General features: G+C 42.5%; 3 protein-coding genes and 1 long non-coding RNA gene across 13 annotated transcripts in view; 2 read left to right on the forward strand and 2 right to left on the reverse strand.

Moving 5' to 3' along the window:
- Window positions 1-71: 71 nt before the first annotated feature.
- LOC139568770 (ESF1 homolog) lies at window positions 72-7,115 on the forward strand. 4 transcript variants are annotated; one of them, XM_071390847.1, is made up of 7 exons: window positions 74-148; window positions 1,862-1,933; window positions 5,085-5,494; window positions 5,576-5,666; window positions 5,782-5,867; window positions 6,041-6,187; window positions 6,510-7,115. In XM_071390847.1, the coding sequence occupies exons 6-7, from the start codon at window positions 6,047-6,049 to the stop codon at window positions 6,720-6,722; spliced, it is 354 nt and encodes a 117-aa protein (XP_071246948.1). In that variant the 5' UTR covers window positions 74-148; window positions 1,862-1,933; window positions 5,085-5,494; window positions 5,576-5,666; window positions 5,782-5,867; window positions 6,041-6,046; the 3' UTR covers window positions 6,723-7,115. The 4 variants fall into 4 exon arrangements, with proteins under 4 accessions (XP_071246949.1, XP_071246948.1, XP_071246947.1 ...); XM_071390846.1 differs by lacking the exon at window positions 74-148 and adding an exon at window positions 662-800; XM_071390848.1 differs by lacking the exon at window positions 1,862-1,933 and having other exon boundaries at window positions 72-148.
- Window positions 7,116-8,681: 1,566 nt separating this feature from the next.
- btbd3a (BTB (POZ) domain containing 3a) lies at window positions 8,682-15,932 on the reverse strand. 6 transcript variants are annotated; one of them, XM_071390841.1, is made up of 5 exons: window positions 15,820-15,932; window positions 11,547-11,798; window positions 11,259-11,349; window positions 10,815-10,933; window positions 8,682-10,600 (listed from the first exon to the last, which is right to left on the reverse strand). In XM_071390841.1, exons 2-5 carry the CDS (start codon window positions 11,693-11,695, stop codon window positions 9,568-9,570), a joined length of 1,392 nt encoding a protein of 463 aa, XP_071246942.1. In that variant the 5' UTR covers window positions 11,696-11,798; window positions 15,820-15,932; the 3' UTR covers window positions 8,682-9,567. The 6 variants fall into 6 exon arrangements, with proteins under 6 accessions (XP_071246942.1, XP_071246938.1, XP_071246939.1 ...); XM_071390837.1 differs by lacking the exon at window positions 15,820-15,932 and adding an exon at window positions 14,577-14,845; XM_071390838.1 differs by lacking the exon at window positions 15,820-15,932 and adding an exon at window positions 13,032-13,340.
- Window positions 15,933-16,548: 616 nt separating this feature from the next.
- Window positions 16,549-17,511, reverse strand: LOC139568771 (uncharacterized). The gene is made up of 2 exons (XR_011673656.1): window positions 17,373-17,511; window positions 16,549-17,184 (listed from the first exon to the last, which is right to left on the reverse strand). It is a non-coding gene; the product is annotated as an uncharacterized lncRNA (long non-coding RNA).
- LOC139568765 (ERO1-like protein beta) overlaps window positions 17,386-19,330 on the forward strand; it is a 32,296-nt gene continuing 30,351 nt past the window's right edge. Inside the window, exon 1 of one of the 2 annotated variants that reach the window (XM_071390834.1) lies at window positions 17,386-17,898. In XM_071390834.1, the coding sequence (XP_071246935.1) occupies window positions 17,728-17,898 (171 nt within the window). In that variant the 5' untranslated portion in view covers window positions 17,386-17,727. Of the gene's footprint in view, window positions 17,899-18,920; window positions 19,108-19,330 lie in introns of those variants that run through there. The other variant, XM_071390835.1, reaches the window with a different exon arrangement.

Genomic DNA, 19,330 nt, shown 5'->3' on the forward strand with positions numbered 1-19,330 from the left:
TATGTATTGAATATGGACTGAACTGTGGTTTTGTACTGCCTGGCTTGCCGTATGCAAAAAGGGGCGGGACAAGAAAAAGGTCACGAAAGTGGTGCATGTTGGGAGAACACGTGGGTAGCGGTACAATTTCTTCCGAAAAGTTATTTTTGTAAGTCTCTATTCACCAAAATACGTTTGCACGCGTTATCTCTGCCAATTATTTCTCAGTTTACACTTTGAATTGTGTTCTTTATGCTAACTGCAGCTCTTGGAATGGCCCTCCTCAAGTGTTGTTTACATGTTTGACTCATGTATCTAACGTGTTGGCTTGCTTGCTAACCCATGCAATAAAACACTCACTTGTTTGAGTAGTATGCGCCCAGGGCAATATTGCACATTGGTGCAGTGTACCTAATACTAATAGAGAGTAGGAATTAGCTTATGTCCCGAGTGGCGCAGCGGTTTTAGGCACTGCATCTCAGTGCAAGTGGCGTCACTACAGTCCCTGTAGTGCACATAAACAATGATAGATGCCTCTAGTGGCCAAAGGTCATTTTTAGCATGGGAAGCGCCGTTGAGGGCTTCCACCATTTTAATGTCGTCAACTGGGTGGGACTTCCAACTTCATTGGCTGATCCCTCCTGATGATCCGGTTCGAGGCATGTCCAACGGGGTCATCAGAAGGGATCAGCCAATTGTGAAGAAGAAAATTGACTATTTTAAAGTTGAGATGGCCTCAATGGGGTGGCAGGTAGCTTAGTGGTTAGAGCATTGGGACAATAACCGTAAAGGTTGCTGGACCAAATCACCGAGCTGACAAGGTAAAAATATTTTGTGCTTTTGAACAAGGCAGTTAACCCACTGTTCCCAGGAAGGCCATCATTGTAAATAAAAATGTGTTCTTAACTGACTAGTCTAGTTAAATAAAACATGTTACAATGGTGCTGTCACAGATGCTATAATGTAGGGCGTTCACTTGCTGCTGTACAATGTAGAGAAAAACGAGGCAATTCAAGAGGGTGCTACGAAATTATTGTCGAAATGTGGTTTTCTTTGCACTGTGTCATTATAAATTACATAGAATGTATCATGGCACCTGCTCGGCCTCCGACTGCAAGGCACTACAGAGGCTAGTGCGTATGGCCCAGTACATCACTGGGGCCAAGCTTCCTGCCATCCAGGACCTCTGTACCAGGTGGTGTCAGACGAAGGCCGTAAAAATTGCCAGACTCCAGCCATCCTAGTCATAGACAGTTCTCTCTGCTACCGTACGGGAAGCGGTACTAGAGCGCCAAGTTTAGGTTCAAAAGGCTTCTTAACAGCTTCTGCCCCCCAAGCCATAAGACTCCTGAACAGCTAATCAAATGGCTACCCGGACTATTTGCCTTGTCCCCCCACCCCCATTTATTATGCATGCATAGTCACTTTACCTCTACATGTACATATTCTTTCAATTACCTCGACTAACCAATGCCCCCGCACATTGACTCTGTACCGGTTGTCCCTGTATATAGACGTGCCACTTATTTTATTGTTGCTCTTTAATTCATTTTTATTTGTTATTACTTCAGTTTATTATAGTAAATACTTTTACACATTTTTCTTAACCGCATTGTTGATTAAGGGCTTGTAAGCATTTCACTGTAAGGTCTACCTACACCTGTTGTATTCGGCGCACGTGACAAAACATTTGATTTGATTGTTTGCTACAATATTATAACCTTAATATACTTGTGTGGATCAAATAAGAAAGTTAATTTGCTGTGACCATTGCCACACTTGGTTGTATCTCTTCCATATTTGGTGTTGTGGAGGTACTATTTGCAGGTATTTCCACTGGTTGGACAAATCAAAATCAACTTGATACATTTTCATCCTCCAGATCCTTGGCTTTCATTGTCTATAACCAAGATCAATCTATGTTGAGAGGGGCTGTTTCTATGGCGATTTAAAGGTAACGACTCAGAAATACACAATGAAAACAGGAACAGATTATTGTTGTGGAGGGGGGATTTTGAAATTCAGTCTTCTAGCTTTGTAAATAAATATATTTAGTCCCTACTTAGTTTTGTATTCAGCGGATTTCGTTTTTAAAAAGCCCATGTTTACACTCACCAACCTGCAGCCACTAGTTAGCTTGTCATCTGACGTTCGAAGTTAGCTCCGTTCTGCCACGGCGCAGCGCCACTGAGTTCTATTGAGCAGTGACCACTTTTTGATCATGCCTGTGACAACATTCCATTCACTCTAAACATGCTAAATTCTCTGAGAAAATCATCGGTAACTTTTTAACCATATACAGTGGGGCAAAAAAAGTATTTAGTCAGCCACTAATTGTGCAAGTTCTCCCACTTAAAAAGATGAGAGGCCTGTTATTTTCATCATAGGTACACTTCAACTATGACAGACAAAATGAGAAGAAAAAAAATCCAGAAAATCACATTGTAGGATTTTTTATGAATTTATTTACAAATTATGGTGGAAAATAAGTATTTGGTCAATAACAAAAGTTTCTCAATACTTTGTTATACTGTATACCCTTTGTTGGCAATGACAGAGGTCAAATGTTTTCTGTAAGTCTTCACAAGGTTTTCACACACTGTTGCTGGTATTTTGGCCCATTCCTCCATGCAGATCTCCTCTAGAGCAGTGATGTTTTGGGGCTGTTGCTGGGCAACACGGACTTTCAACTCCCTCCAAAGATTTTCTATGGGGTTGAGATCTGGAGACTGGCTAGGCCACTCCAGGACCTTGAAATGCTTCTTACGAAGCCACTCCTTCGTTGCCCGGGCGGTGTGTTTGGGATCATTGTCATGTTGAAAGACCCAGCCACGTTTCATCTTCAATGCCCTTGCTGATGGAAGGAGGTTTTCACTAAAAATCTCACGATACATGGTCCCTTTGCAGAAAAACAGCCCCAAAGCATGATGTTTCCACCCCCATGCTTCACAGTAGGTATGGTGTTCTTTGGATGCAACTCAGCATTCTTTGTCCTCCAAACACGACGAGTTGAGTTTTTACCAAAAAGTTCTATTTTGGTTTCATCTGACCATATGACATTCTCCCAATCTTCTTCTGGATCATACAAATGCTCTCTAGCAAACTTCAGACGGGCCTGGACATGTACTGGCTTAAGCAGGGGGACACGTCTGGCACTGCAGGATTTGAGTCCCTGGCGGCGTAGTGTGTTACTGATGGTAGGCTTTGTTATTTTGGTCCCAAGCCCTCTGCAGGTCATTCACTAGGTCCCCCCTGTTTGGTTCTGGGATTTTTGCTCACCGTTCTTGTGATCATTTTGACCCCACGGGGTGAGATCTTGCGTGGAGCCCCAGATCGAGGGAGATTATCAGTGGTCTTGTATGTCTTCCATTTCCTAATAATTGCTCCCACAGTTGATTTCTTCAAACCAAGCTGCTTACCTATTGCAGATTCAGTCTTCCCAGCCTGGTGCAGGTCTACAATTTTGTTTGTCCTTTGACAGCTCTTTGGTCTTGGCCATAGTGGAGTTTGGAGTGTGACTGTTTGAGGTTGTGGACAGGTGTCTTTTATACTGATAACAAGTTCAAACAGGTGCCATTAATACAGGTAACGAGTGGAGGACAGAGGAGCCTCTTAAAGAAGAAGTTACAGGTCTGTGAGAGCCAGAAATCTTGCTTGTTTGTAGGTAACCAAATACTTATTTTCCACCATAATTTGCAAATAAATTCATTAAAAATCCTACAATGTGATTTTCTGGATTTTTTTCCTCATTTTGTCTGTCATAGTTGAAGTGTACCTATGATGAAAATTACAGGCCTCTCTCATCTTTTTAAGTGGGAGAACTTGTACAATTGGTGGCTGACTAAATACTTTTTTGCCCCACTGTATGGTAGAAACATGGGGCTTGGACTTTTATATATACCTTGATTGAATAAATAATTTTATGGGTGAACACCCTATATAGCGGCACAGATACAAAGATGAATCCTCTATCTCTATGGGGGTGTCAAACTCATTCTATGGTGGGCCTATCATTGTTAAAGTTTTAAATATGTGTTTATTACTTTTATTATTATTTCATTCTCTTCTCTTTTTGACCTGCACTGTTGGAGCTCGGAGCTTAAGAATTTCACTGTACCCTGCAATAACATCTGTGACCCTATGCACGTGACTAATAAACTCGTCTAATCTAGGGTCTGATGGTTTTTGCTAATGTTCTTTACTAATCAATTACCTTAATTCATCAATCAAGTACAGGGAGGTGCGAAAACCAGCAGACGCTCAGCCCTCTGTGGCTTGAGTTTAACAGTGATCTAGGAGCAATTCCATGGTAATGGAATTACGTTGAGACTTTGGTATACATTTTTCACTTCAAAATGTATACCAAACAAAAACCATTTGATGTTAAAAGTTTAAGAAATCATATAACATATAATTTCCACTGAACATTTTACAAGAACAACTGTGTAGATTCAAAGTTTGGTAACAGAATAAAACTGAAGAAGATTTTACTGTAATGTTACCAAACTTTGCATCTACAAAATGTTTTCAGTAAATGTTTTTATTTTTTATTGTGTACATTTTTCAAAGTGGTCATTGTGCATAGTTTATGCTATGAAATCAATGCTTGTTTAGCATACACTTTAAAGTGAAAAATAGGAGACTCCGCATAATTCCGTTACCATGGAATTGTCCCTAGCTAGTTACTTTCATATATTTCTTTGGTGGATATCAATAGACTGGAGCAAATCTACCATCTCTTACTGTAGTTAGAGTAGCTCGCTAGAGATGTTACATTTATGCGCTTCAAAAGTAAATAGCGGAAGGCTGCAGTACTAGCTTCTGATCTGCAGTATTGAATACTTCAGTTCAGTTTGGACATCAATAGATCTGCATAATCAGAATTGAGTACTGAGCACAAGAATTGCTCTAATAAGCTTACATGTGAGGTAGGCTGTTCTTGGTTGTTACGACAAGTATGATAGTATTAGTAAGTAAGAGGGTAGTATGTATGTAGAAAGGATAATAACTCATATTGTTTTCTTTATTAATCTCTGATCTTGTGCGATATTACCTTCCATGTTATCTAATAACTTCCATTGACAAACTGTCTGTCCTCTCTACAGATACTCCTCTGACGACTTAGTCATCATGGCATCCGAAAAGGGCCAAAGCGGCGATGACCGCTTCCAAAAAGTGAAAAGGGACCCACGCTTCTGGGAAATGCCAGAGAAAGAGCACAAAATCAAGATTGACAAGCGCTTCCAGTCGATGTTCCACGACGATCGCTTCAAACTTTTTCCTTCTGTCGGATAGTCTGACTTTGACTCTTGTCAGTACAAATTGCATTTAGTTGGCACAACCAACCACTAAGCAGCCTCATTATTACACCATCTTCCTCACCTCAGGACTGAAGGAGACAACTGAACAGTTGGTGAAGGAGAAGCTAGAAGGAAAGGACAAGCTGACACCCTGGGAAGAGTTCATTGAGAAGAAGAAGGACAAGAAAAAGCAGAAGAAGACCAAAGGAAAGCAGGTGAGATCACTAGATTAAAGATTGTTGTTAAATGTCTCACACACACTGTACTGGAGAGCGACAGACATTTCTTTCCTTCAGGAATCAGATGATTCGGACCTCAGTGACGATGCTCTTCCTCCAGACGTTGACTTTGATGACCCATTCTTTGCTGAAGAGCTTGGTCCTACAGGTGAGTTGTGTCATGAATCATACTCAATCAGTTGCCACATTTACTCAAGTGCACCGGTAAAACGTATCACAATATGCTTTTATGACCATGCCTTGTTTTTTTCCTAATCTCCCAGATTTGAAAAAGAAAGCAAAGAGCAAGAAAAACAAAAAGGTGGAGGAGAGGACACCTGAAGAGAAGGAGGAGTTGGAGAAACAAAAGGTAGGTGTCAGTGACGTGTTGTTGAAAGCATTCTTATACACTAATGCAATGGACTTAATACTGTTACTGGTATTCAGAAGTCTGCACATTACATTTTGTGAACAGATGTCTTGACACGGTTTGTGAGTAAGCTGATCAAAAGTAAGCCATTTTATTTCTCCATTAACCCACAGGCTGAGATGGCCCTGCTCATGGACGACGACGACGAGCACAAACACTTCAACTACGACAAGATCGTAGACGAGCAGAACCTGAGCAAAAAGAAGAGGAAGAAGCTTCTGAAGAAGGACAACACGGGTCTGGAGGAGGACGACTTCCAGGTCGGAGCAACCTTTTGGTTTCTTTCCATGGCAAAAAAATAGCTTGTATTTTGACTTGTTTCCTACCATCGTTTCCCATTGACATCAATGAATGATTTCGTAAAAGTCTCAAATCAGAAGCTTCATGAATACACTCATTGATATGGGATTTAGGTTAAATTACCTGGAATAAGGTGGAATTGGTACACATACAACTTTGCCAAAGTTCATTAACTTTAAGGACCATTTTTCTGTGGCACAATTTGTTTCACGGTCAAGGCTTTTTTTGTAGAATTCAATGAAATCTCAACCCCCCCCTCCATCCCTTCTCTCTGACTGACAGGTGGTAGTGAAGGACCCTCGTTTCCAGGCCATGTTTACCTCCCACCTCTACAACTTAGACCCGTACGACCCGGGCTACAAGAAGACCAAGGCCACCCAGAGCATCCAGGTCGAGAAGCAGCGCCAGCGCGACCAGGAGCTCACAGGCCCCACCCACACAGGTAGTGGGAGCAAAGAAACAGGAAACAATTGCCAGTGGCCAGGCGGTGGCTGAACCCACCAAGAAAATGGACCCCGGACTGTCCATGCTTATCAAGTCTATTAAGAACAAAACAGAGCAGTTTCAAGCACGAAAGAAACAGAAGACAATGTAGGCCTTTCTAACTGGACTATTGGGGACTATGTTTCTGTGTGAAAAGCTATGGACTCTTAACCAGTAGCTATGTGCAGCAGCCTTACGCTACACTATCTCTTTGTGATGAAGAAATCAAATCAAATTTTATTTGTCACATACACATGGTTAGCAGATGTTAATGCGAGTGTAGCGAAATGCTTGTGCTTCTAGTTCCGACAATGCAGTAATAACCAACAAGTAATTTAACCTAACAATTCCACAACTACTACCTTATACACACAAGTGTAAAGGGATAAAGAATATGTACATAAAGATATATGAATGAGTGATGGTACAGAACGGCATAGGCAAGATGCAGTAGATGGTATAGAGTACAGTATATACATATGAGATGAGTAATGTAGGGTATGTAAACATAGTGGCATAGTTTAAAGTGGCTAGTGATACATGTATTACATAAAGATGGCAAGATGCAGTAGATGATATAGAGTACAGTATATACATATACATATGAGATGAGTAATGTAGGGTATGTAAACATTATATTAAGTGGCATTGTTTAAAGTGGCTAGTGGTACATTTTTACATAATTTCCATCAATTCCCATTATTAAAGTGGCTGGAGTTGAGTCAGTATGTTGGCAGCGGCCACTAAATGTTAATGGTGGCTGTTTAACAGTCTGATGGCCTTGAGATAGAAGCTGTTTTTCAGTCTCTCGGTCCCTGCTTTGATGCACCTGTACTGACCTCGCCTTCTGGATGATAGCGGGGTGAACAGGCAGTGGCTTGGGTGGTTGTTGTCCTTGATGATCTTTATGGCCTTCCTGTGACATCGGGTGGTGTAGGTGTCCTGGAGGGCAGGTAGTTTGCCCCCGGTGATGCGTTGTGCAGACCTCACTACCCTCTGGAGAGCCTTACGGTTGTGGGCGGAGCAGTTGCCGTACCAGGCGGTGATACAGCCCGACAGGATGCTCTCGATTGTGCATCTGTAGAAGTTTGTGAGTGCTTTTGGTGACAAGCCGAATTTCATCAGCCTCCTGAGGTTGAAGAGGCGCTGCAGCGCCTTCTTCACAACGCTGTCTGTGTGGGTGGACCAATTCAGTTTGTCCGTGATGTGTACACCGAGGAACTTAAAACTTTCCACCTTCTCCACTACTGTCCCGTCGATGTGGATAGGGGGGTGCTCCCTCTGCTGTTTCCTGAAGTCCACAATCATCTCCTTTGTTTTGTTGACGTTGAGTGTGAGGTTATTTTCCTGACACCATACTCCGAGGGCCCTCACCTCCTCCCTGTAGGCCGTCTCGTCGTTGTTGGTAATCAAGCCTACCACTGTAGTGTTTGCAAACTTGATGATTGAGTTGGAGGCGTGTATGGCCACGCAGTCGTGGGTGAACAGGGAGTACAGGAGAGGGCTCAGAATGCACCCTTGTGGGGCCCCGGTGTTGAGGATCAGCAGGGTGGAGATGTGGTTACCTACCCTCACCACCTGGGGGCGGCCCATCAGGAAGTCCAGGACCCAGTTGCACAGGGCGGGGTCGAGACCCAGGGTCTCGAGCTTGATGACGAGTTTGGAGGGTACTATGGTGTTAAAGAAGAGACTGTTGGTGTGTGTGTGTGTGTGAGGCCTGAGACAAGCCTTGCCCACTTTTTTATTTTGAACTATCACTCTACAAGAGGCCTAATCAGGAACACGAAGTTGAAGATAGTTTGAATGTGTAATATGCTAATTAACATTGAGACACTTGTATAAAACATGTTCTGGGGGACTGCCAACAGTAAATGCTGGTTTCATGGATCTCTGAATAGTATTTTTTTTGCTCTATAGCCCCAGTCTGAGCCCTTTAAAATACTTATATTAAAAGAAGACACTTCAACACAATTTTACAGAACTGGTTCATTTTATTTTTGCTATGCAACAACAGTACACATTCATAGGTCCATTGACACTGTCAAACTCACAGCACGGCGACACTTCATACTGATTTTCAGAGAAAACAAGGTCAAAAATAAAGTGTATACAAGGAAGCAAGATACAAAAAGGCTGTCCCATTTGAAAAGAGGACCAATAGTAGTGCAAACAATAGTTAGCTATATACATACAAGGGCCTAACACTGAGACAGCAACATACTCAAGTATCTTAAACCTCAGCACAGGTTTACATTTCCGTTTGATGTCTATTCTCAGTTTATTCATCTCACAGAAAACCCAAGGGGAAACTTAGAGGTAACAATATTAGCAATAGAAAATCTTAGAAATTGCACCATCAAAAATGTATAAACTATTTATCAAGTTACAAAAATATTTGATTATACCCTAAGTATCCTCTACATCAACGTCGATTTTTGCACAGGTTGAAATACCTTATATTGAAGTTGTAGTGTTTTCCTTAAAATTATAGGAATGATTGAAGTAAAAACAAAAAAGCTACCTACAACATACTAATAATCTTGTTAAATGAGAACTGTGCTTCATAAACATTAAAACAAATGAGTAAACAGTTAAATGTGAACAAATGCCTATCCTTCATTTAAAATATTTTTTTTTTTGGTCATTTCAACAAGAGTCCTACACTAGGTCCGGCATACTCATAAGGCAATTGAATATTGAACTAAATAACCTTCACAATAAATTGGATGTTTGTTTTTTCCAAACCAGGTACACTTTTAAAGCCATAGTTAAGAGATTATGCTTTCTGAACATCCGGAGGGGTGCATTTACTGTGACCGTGAAGAAGGAGTGTTACGTTTCCCTGACGTTTGACACCTCAAGCGTAAAAGATGAGCTCAGGGATTTGCCCCCCCTGCACACCTGTCCCGTTGGTGCTGTCTGAAGAGCACTGGAACTGGAAGGTGACCTTGCCACACTGCACCTCAGTCATGCCCTCCTGGCCAAAGTAGCTGAGCTCGTTGCCGTCCAGCACTACGCTGGCCGTGTAGAATGTGTCGGGCTCGATCTGCACAGGGTATTCAAACCACACTGGGAATGTGCTGCTGGAACCATCTGAAAAGTACTTGATGAGGCTCTGGCCCAGCAGCACGCCCTGCCTCTTGAGTTCAATCTTGGCGCTGTACTCTGCTGAGCCACAGCTGGAGCCGTACAGGCCGAAGCCGGCGATGAACACTCGCTTGTCCACGGCGAACTGGATGCTGTCGCAACGGCCCCGGTAGCGCCACTGGTTGCTCCGGTAGGCGCACGACTGGAAGCGGTGGCAACGCTGTGGCGCCAGGCCCTTGCGCGACTTGCTGGCGAACAGCAGCTCAGGCTTCTTGGCGGCCGTGTACCACAGGAAGATGTCATTGGTCTCGTTGAGCGTCAGCACACCCGACTGTGCCGCACCGTTGGCGAAGTCATCCAACGTCATGGTGGGGATGCGGATCAGGTAGATGGCCTTGCCCAGCGCCAGCCGTTTGTTCTCAATGGTGGGCGTCAGGTCCTGGCGCTGGCATTCGGCCTCGGCCCAGCTCAATGCCGCCTCGAACACCACCATCTCCTTGGCGTTGAGCGTCTCGCGGCGCAGGATACTCTCCAGGGTCACCGAGTCGATGTCTGTGAAGCCCTCGGAGCGCAGCGCCAGCTCGGCTTGGGCGTCGATCACCTCCCAGCAGCGCTGCATTAGGTCGGGCTCCTCAAACAGGCAGCTCTGGGATAGCAGCACACAAGCGTTCTTGGCGCTCAGGCTCGTCTCCAGGAAGTTGACGCAGGCCCGAGCCAGGTGGGGCACAATGTACTTCTTGGCGGCGTAGAGCGTAGCCAGGACCGTGTCGGCACACAGGTCGATCTCATCGCAGTAGATGTACCTGCCAGACCAGAGTGGGGAGAGTCAGATGAGGGCTTGACAAGTTCACTTCAACTTCTCATTTATGGGAAGGCTAACTTTATAAGTTCACATGCCCTTGCATTGTCTGCTGCCTATTCAAAGGAAGACATTCTAACCTGAATACGACATTCTGAAATGTACAATGAACACTGGGACTGCATCTAATGAGACGTCAGGAGGCGCCGGCCACTTACTTCAGCATGGCTAGGAACGAGGGAGGCTCCACATCAGGGATACGGATCTCTTCCTTGTCCTCTGCCAGTTCACCATAAAACATGGCGTGGAACACAGAACTCCCCACAGCCAGCACATACTGAGGGACAACATGGAAGATAGGGAGTCACATGAGAAAAAGAAGAGGAGCAAAGAAAAGGGAGCAAGTTATGGTGGGAGGATGGATAAGGGACAGAAGGTGGAGAGAATATACATGTACACATGAATTATGTAAGAAATGTAGAGATTTGCAAAAGGATTTAGCATAAAGAGGCTGGTGTGGAGAAATATCAGCCAATTGCATTTTATTTGACATTTTGGTCATTTAGCAGACGCAACAGATAAATCTGTCTGAACATGTTGTGTTTGGTCTTGCTCAGTTAGTTACTCACATACGTTGGACAGGTTTAAAGATGACTGATTACCTTGTGCCCAGGTACTTGCTGAGTTCCTCCTGGGGGGCCAACGACAAAGTGAACATCTGCCATCAACTCATTGTTGAACATGACTGAATTCCTGTGAAAGCATGAGTCATATGATTAGCAAACAGTGTCAATGGCATCACATTCAGACTTCAGTATCTGCATGTATGAGCTGGTAGACCCAGGAAATTGGTTTTCTTTGGCCATTTAAAATCTATTCAATGTACACATCGTCTCTCCTCAAAAGGCATTAGATTCCCAGTTTAACTACTGCTTACTAGGGTCACCTACCTCTCTCGGATGGTAGGATAGAGCCCTTGCCAGTTGCAGCTGTGAATGGTGTTGTTGTTATTCCGGTTCTGCTCCTGGTATTGCTGCACAGCTGTGTTGGTTGAGGATGCTGGGCCCAGCTTCTTGGTGGGAAAGAGCTCTGCAGCCATCTTCACCCCAATATTTATTGTTAGGGTGATCTCATGGCAGGATGAGGCTGCGATTGTTGGGGCAATCTTTTAAATTGCCTTTATGTGACGATCGTGGCCGAAACTGGAAAGGACAAAAAAAGCTAGCCACTGCAACAACGTTCTAACGTTAGCTAGCGTTAAATAGTTCGCAAGCTACGCAAGGTAGTCTTACAATACATGCAAAAATACACACGACAAACATCTAGCTATATTCTAGAATTGAAGTTGCTTAAATCTTCGCTTAATTTTAGACGTATTAGCTAGATAGCTACCTGTAGCTAGTTTGCTAACGCTGGCTAACTGTGCTGGACTGCGGTCAAAACCGGCCAGATGTGATACAGGAAGTGGCTAATGAACGCTTGTTTGTTGAATTTGGCAAAACCGGGAAAGGTAGCTAGCTATCCTCTTAACTGTCGCATTTGACGTCTAGTACCTATCACCAATCGTAACGTGGGCGCCCGACGATTGTATGAGACGTTTCCACATCCAAGTAGCTAGCTAGCTTGCTACAACAGGCTACACACAACTCGAGTGTACACAATACACATCTGCCAGGCACTACTGTTTAGGTGTAATACAAGTTTATACCACCACACTACGGGTGAAGGAGGGCTGTACTCCTGTTTTTTTTTTTGTAGAATGCTGAACATGAATCCTTTCAAAACTATTGTTAATTTTTGTGACATTGATAAAGAAGAACAATATTCAAGCTGATTGTCACTGAAATATATTGGTGTAGGTATTGAAGTTATTTCAAAAATAAAACTGCCTCTGCCCAGTGTTGTAGTACTCAGTCTTGAGACCACATATTGACTGGCTCGGTGTCGGATACATTTGGTGTCGGACAGTGAGGCTTCATAATTTCGCCAGGCCCAATATATATACTCCTTTCTTGAAACATGAATATCTTAAACGCCTTTATATCTATTATAGACATGTTTGCGCAGTGGCGAACCTATAGGCAGGCCTTCAGTGTGTGACAGGTTCGAGATTCTTAAAGCAACCGTAATACCAGCGCACCCATCTATTGGAGGGTATACGCAGGTATATATTTATTTGTTATTTAACTAGGCAAGTCAGTTAAGAACACGTTCTTATTTACAATGACGGCCTACTCCGGCCAAACCCTAAAACTGACGTCGCTGGGCCAATTGTGCGCCGCCCAATCACGGCCGGTTGTGATACAGCCTGGAATCGAACCAGGGTCTGCAGTGACGCCTCTAGCACAGATGCAGTGCCTTAGACCGCTGCGCCACTCGGGAGCCCTGAAGCCTTATACCCATATTTTTTTTCAGTGGTCATTGCTTATACTCACTTCTTAGTCCCTACTGATGCGTATCAAAGTAGCGTGGTGGAGGTATACGATTGATCAATTACGTAGTACAATTGTGAAATCATGCACAAAGTAGCCTACACAAAACGCAAAGCACGTGAAATATATTCACACAGTCTAGTCCAACGGAATATAATCTGAGCAGCTCTCGACTGGTTTTAACATCGGTAGGGTAAGAAAGACGTTTCAATACATGTTATCTACCAGTAAATGCTAACTAAGGCAACAATGGCTATGCAAACCAGGTATTGAAAAAGTTTAGTCCGAAATGTTGGTTAGTAGTCTATTTGTGATGCGCAATTGTCATCAGGGGCGGAGACATGGATGGGCCTGGGTGGAGAGGCCCACCCACAGGGAAACCAAGCCCTGACAGGCCCATCAAATCACATTGATGTGGTTTAAGCATATTTTTTTTTTCTATAAACATCTATTACTTCCCATTGCAAAAAAAAACATTTAACATTTAGCACACAAAGTAACCGGTGACCTAAAGTTTAAAGTGGCACTTCAGCGTTTTAACTACTTTGCAGATATGAAACAAACAGACAATCATAATATCAGTCAAAAATATCAAATTCCCAGTTTATGCTACAAAATCAACTTTATAAGAGGTTTTAAAAATGGAGTTAAATAAAACCTGTGTTCCATAACATACACTAAGCCAATACATTTCTTGGTATTCCAAAAAATATTGCTATCCGGTTGTAAATCACAGCTGGCCTGGTACATGGTTTGCTGCATCCTGGGATGCACTGTTTCAGTTTCAATGACTCAATATTCTGAACAAAAACAGACAAATGTAACTAAGGTTGGGAATGTCAATACAATCAAACTAGCAAGGGCAATGATCACAAGTCTGTCATAACGTGACTAATAGGCTGGAGTATCTAGCTAGCTAGCTGCTAGGAGGATGCCATGCCATTGGAGGAGTGACTGACTTTTTCCCCTCATATCGTTTTTCCGGTGGCTATTCACAGCTAGAGGTGCAGGTGTCATTTGGTTAGGTAGCAAGAACTTGAATGACAGCTATACAATTAGCGTATATCTTGCGTTTGAAAATTCACTCTGGCTATCTACTCCAATTTAGCACAGAACGACTGATGAATTTACAAATGCGCAACACCTGCTGAATATGACAGGGTCAGTAAACATAGGCAAAAAAAGCAATAGTTAGTCAAGCACGCTCTAGATAACATGAAAACAGCCTAACCAGCTCTGCTACGTTGAGTAAAAGGGTCAGAGTGAGGTGTTCTCTCATTTGTGTCTGGAAGTAGCTAGCTAGGAGGCTAGCCAGCTATAGCCAGTGAGCTTGGGTGCTTTGTTGGGACAAGCATGCATTGGCAGGCAAGCTGCAGAAGGATGAGGAGGCTACAGTTCTCCATCATTTATCAGTACAATTTTGATGGTCAACTAGCTCAAAAAGTTTAAGAGGGTTTATCTAATGTTCCTTTGTTAGATTTTAGCTCATCTTGCTCTGGCTTGCATTATTTGTTTATCTTGTGCATTACTGACGGAGAGAGAGCCTACCTTGTCTTGGTTGTTTGATCAATAGGACTGTAAAGTTCCCAAATGTAAGAGGACTCCCGTGGTATTTACATATTTGCAGAAATCCATTCAGGTGTAATTTGTGGCTTCTGGCTAATGCATTCTAATTATCTAAAGTCACACTGTTGCAACTGCCTATAAACACACAGTCCAGTTCAAAATGAATGATGGCAGGCCCATGTGGCAAATGGCTTGTTTGTAGAAAGCTCTGATTGGCAACAGTGCACCTTCTGTGTAGACTCCAGTCCTGGACAAAACAGATGTTTTTATTCGGTTTTATTTACTCAGTCAAAATGTGATTGGTTGATTCCACTGTCACTCCAAATGTTGCTCTAATACAGTTAAATGGCAGATGCCTTTATCTAGCTTCTGATGGCCTAGCCAATGGCTGATTTAGGTAGCTAGATTTATCTCCCCAGAGACCAGCAAAGAAAAATCGTGATTGGATCTTTTTCTTTTACTCTCTCTCTCAATTCAATTCAATTTGCTTTATTGGCATGACGTAACAATGTACATATTGCCAAAGCTTATTTTGGATATTTACAATATGAAAGAAAAAATTAGAATCAAAATTGTCAACGGGACAACAGTAACAACAGTAACCAAAGGTCAAAATAACCATACATTGAACAATAACAATAAGCATACAGTAGAAGACATGTGCAGGCAGGTTGATTGGTCTGTCAGACACTGTCCCTCAACTTATGGTAGGCAGCAATGTAGTGCGCTGCCAACCCACAGCTCTCTGCGTCCTCCCCCAACAGGACGGGTAGCCTACTCTCATCAGAGAGGTCTTTGAAACATTGAATAAGGGTTTCAAATTTGGGGAAATGACACTCTCTAATTGTTTTATATTTTTCACATTTTGTCAGGAAGTCTCTCTCTCTCGCGTCAGTGTTAACTCTTTCCTTTCCTACAAAAACTGAAGAGATTAAATCAGAGCATCATTGAAAATAATAATATAATTATCATTATTATAATCATTATTTTATAAATCCTTAGCCCTTCTCTGAAGGCATAGAAGGCCCATTGTTCCCCACTGTGTTTGAGTTAGTAATCATTTCTTGAGTGGCTCTATTCCCTCAGCATGCATTTTTTAACTTCTGAATGTATAAAGAATCCATATGTTGTTCTGAAATATGAACACAGAAATACTGGACATTTTTAACTCTTATTATGGTGGTGATTTGACAAAATGACAATCATGGTCTTGAATTGGACTTACATTTTTCTGGTCTTAACTCGGACTTGATTTGCTCCGGTCTTGGTCTTGAATCGGTCTCGAACACAACACTGCCTCTGCCCAGAGCTTCTGTGGCACAGTCCATTAGGTGCGTGCCTCTGCATCGTAGGAGCCACTGTCCGAGTCCCTGGGGCAGTCTCACTTTATCCCGCTACACTGGTGGCAGCAGTGATCACTCCAGTGGTCTCACATGGCATTGGGCAAGCATGATCTGTATGTGTTTTGGGCTTGGTGTGCGAGGACACTTGGGGGAGAAGCCTGGAGTCCGAGGGAAGAAGCAACAATGTGATCAACGGAGTTTCGAACCTGTGTTTCAAGAGTCTAAAATCTCCCCTTAATTAAAGGGAAACTTCAGAATTTTGGCAATGATGCCCTGTATCTCGTTTCCAAGAGTCAGATGAACTCGTGAATACCATTTGTATGTCTCTGTTTCCAGTATGAAGGAAGTTAGAGGTCTGTTTCCTGAGTCAATGCTAACTAACTATTGTTAGCGCAATGACTGGAAGTCTATGGGTATCTGAAGCTAGTTAGTAAATTACTATGGAATTTTATATTTATATTTTTCTCCTTGGTTTTTCTTTTATATGTTTTTTTGTGTTGGTTTTTCCTTTTTATGGTTTGTGTGTGATAAATACCTGCTGAACTCTATAACTTAACTACTGTATCTATGTCTTATCTTAACTAATGTCAAAGAAACATGAGGTAATTCCAATTAATATGCGCAAGGCAAAATAGAATGGTATTTTATTTGCTCTTGCAGAATAGTTTAAACAACTGCCAGTAAGGCATCCAGCAGCCAGTCCTGGTCCAGGTTCTCCACCTTGGGGGTCTGCTCTGAGGAAGATCTCATCTTCTTCCTCAGGTAGTTGTGGAACCTCTTCCAGGCAGAGAACTTTGGCTTTGCAGTGGAGAAAGCCTCACAGCCCGAGAGCTTTAGGTCAATCTCCTTTTCATCTGCATCACCATGGTCCTCCACTTCAGCCACAAGCAGAGTGTCCTCTGTGACGAGCTGGTTGGACAGGGGGAGGCTGACCTGGACTGGCTTCTGCTGGAGTCCTTCCTCCCCATAGTGCTGTAGGTCGCTCTACAGGAACTCCTTCTTCCTTCAGAGTGATGACCTCCTTACTCACACCTCGGAAAAATGGCAAAGGACCAGGAAGAGTCTCCACTCTCTGAGGAGGGATCAGCATCTTCCTCCTTTCACCAAACAGACTTGCAGCCAATCAGCTTTTCCCCAAGAGGGTCTGATGCAGAGATCTTGAGATTGTCTCTTTGGCCAATCTCCTCCAACTCAGTGCAAATTATCACTGACAATGTTTTAAAGCTTAGGTCCTAAGGAAAACCTAACTAGAGAAAAAAATATTTTAAAATGATGTAAAAATAAAAGCCTATGCAGACAATACACCAGCTAGGGCTGCAGAAATGACACTGCCACAAATTACAGTGTATTTTCATTAGGCTATTATAACAAGTCACATGAATGCTTTTCCCATTCACAGGATGTAAAAGACGCAGTAAAAACATTTTCACTGTACCTCTTTGCTTTCCGTAGCCGATTTTTTTCAATCGTCTTGGCTCGACAACTGTTTTTTTAAATGGCAAAACTTGTTATTTTCGGCTTTGTGAATGTTATTTATAACGACTACTGATGATACTAAAGACATTTTCACAAGTTACTTCTGAGGATACAGTCGTACAGATGTCAGCTTTGGTTGGAGTCTTTCATTTATCCAGCAGTTTCATTACGACAGCTTTTCTCCGCTGTTGTTGCTAGTGCGCACCACTAACTAGCTAGTAGCACATCATTATCTAGCCTGCCAACTAGACATCTACATTTCAAAAACTTTTCTTTGTTTTTGTCTTTCGTGGCGCGTTGCATTTGCATCAGTGATGATAAAAAACGCGATACAATCCGCAGGACTTCTGGTTTTGTTGTGGTTTTTATTTGGGGACTTTGTTCTGGTTTGGTTTCACAACAGAGTCAAAACCGAAACGTACAACGACCAATATTCCTCCAAAGAAGATGCTCCTGACAGTCAAGACCAGAGCTGTTTTTGTCACGTAAGTACTTACAATTTACAATATATTGCAATATCAATGTCCGTTTAGGAAGGCTAAATGACTGCGTTGGAGGAACATTATTCTAGCGTTTTCTACTGTCATGTTAATTTGACGTCATCATACCCACATAGCTTGCTTGCGCTCTTCCGTTGCCTTATCCAACTTTATGGACAGCAAGGCATAACATGTATAAATTAATCATGTGGTTGCCTTGCACATCGATAAACACTGACTTGTCAGAATAATTATTAAAATGGTTGGATAAAAGATACTCGTAGCCAGCTATTTCCTGAATTCAACACTGAGTGTTTATTGTTATTGCTGTACATTGTAATTTGACACTTGTGCGCATCTCAAAACGACTGTCATAATCGATCTTGCCCTTATCATGCGAATATCTGATCTTAATTCACCAAATCTGCAACTTCCAGTCTCACAAATGTGTTTGTAGGCCTATGTCGTGCAATGTTATATTGATGTGTGTTTTCTTGATTTGTCATTCATGCCAACTTTTGAATGAAGTTAGCTACTGACCTGACTCACATACTGCAATCTGAATCAATAAGTGTCTGTATTTTTTTATACTGTGGCACGTGCCTTTATTATTTCATTCTAACAAATTGCACTCGCATTAGTAATATGAGAAGACCGAGACGTGGTGTCGTCTGATTGGCCATATTAAAGTTTCCTTCCAATTCGTTTGTGGGAGATGTAGTCTTCTCTTCCGTGAGTAATACTTGCTTTAAATGTCCTTGAACCGAAGTGAAGACTACAAATGTCAAGTATAGAGGCGGGACTAAGTTTGACAGCTGCTGACATATCTTGTTTGGAGGCGAGGCCTGGGAAGGAGAATTATGCAAAATTATGGAAAAATAAGTGGTCTGAAATGACAGCTCATCCTCAGGTTAGGTCAGAGTCATGCCATCAACTCTGGCAAACTCTCACCTGTCTGTTGAAGTAGGCTTCAGCAGTCCCTTTAGGGACATAAAAGACAGAGATATTCTCATAAGGCTGGTCTTAGTTTTGTAATTTAAAACTGCTGTTAAAGATACCAGCTCCTCAGAGAAATAGGCAAATTAAACTATATTTTTAATAAACAACAAGGGAAACCACAAAGGTTTTGAATTCACCGGCATGCTCAGAGGACTTTGTTACTTATGGACGGCTTTCCTGCTTCCCATCACATTCTCTGGACAGCTACACTCAGAGGTCAGATATATATATATGGTTGTTTCCATCTGTGTGCTATATGATGCTTGTGTTGGCTACATTTCCGGAATATTGTCACAATGACACAGAATGAACTGAAAGAGAAATGTCTTTTTGCCGCGTGTAGCCAGTTTGTGAAACTAATTGTCAGTAACAGCTGGTTAGATAGGCTACTCAGTTTTCTCCACATCATGACACACAACCACTGATGTGAAAGTGACTG

This window comes from Salvelinus alpinus, chromosome 2 (assembly GCF_045679555.1).
Source record: "Salvelinus alpinus chromosome 2, SLU_Salpinus.1, whole genome shotgun sequence".
Classification (NCBI taxonomy): Eukaryota; Metazoa; Chordata; class Actinopteri; order Salmoniformes; family Salmonidae; genus Salvelinus; species Salvelinus alpinus.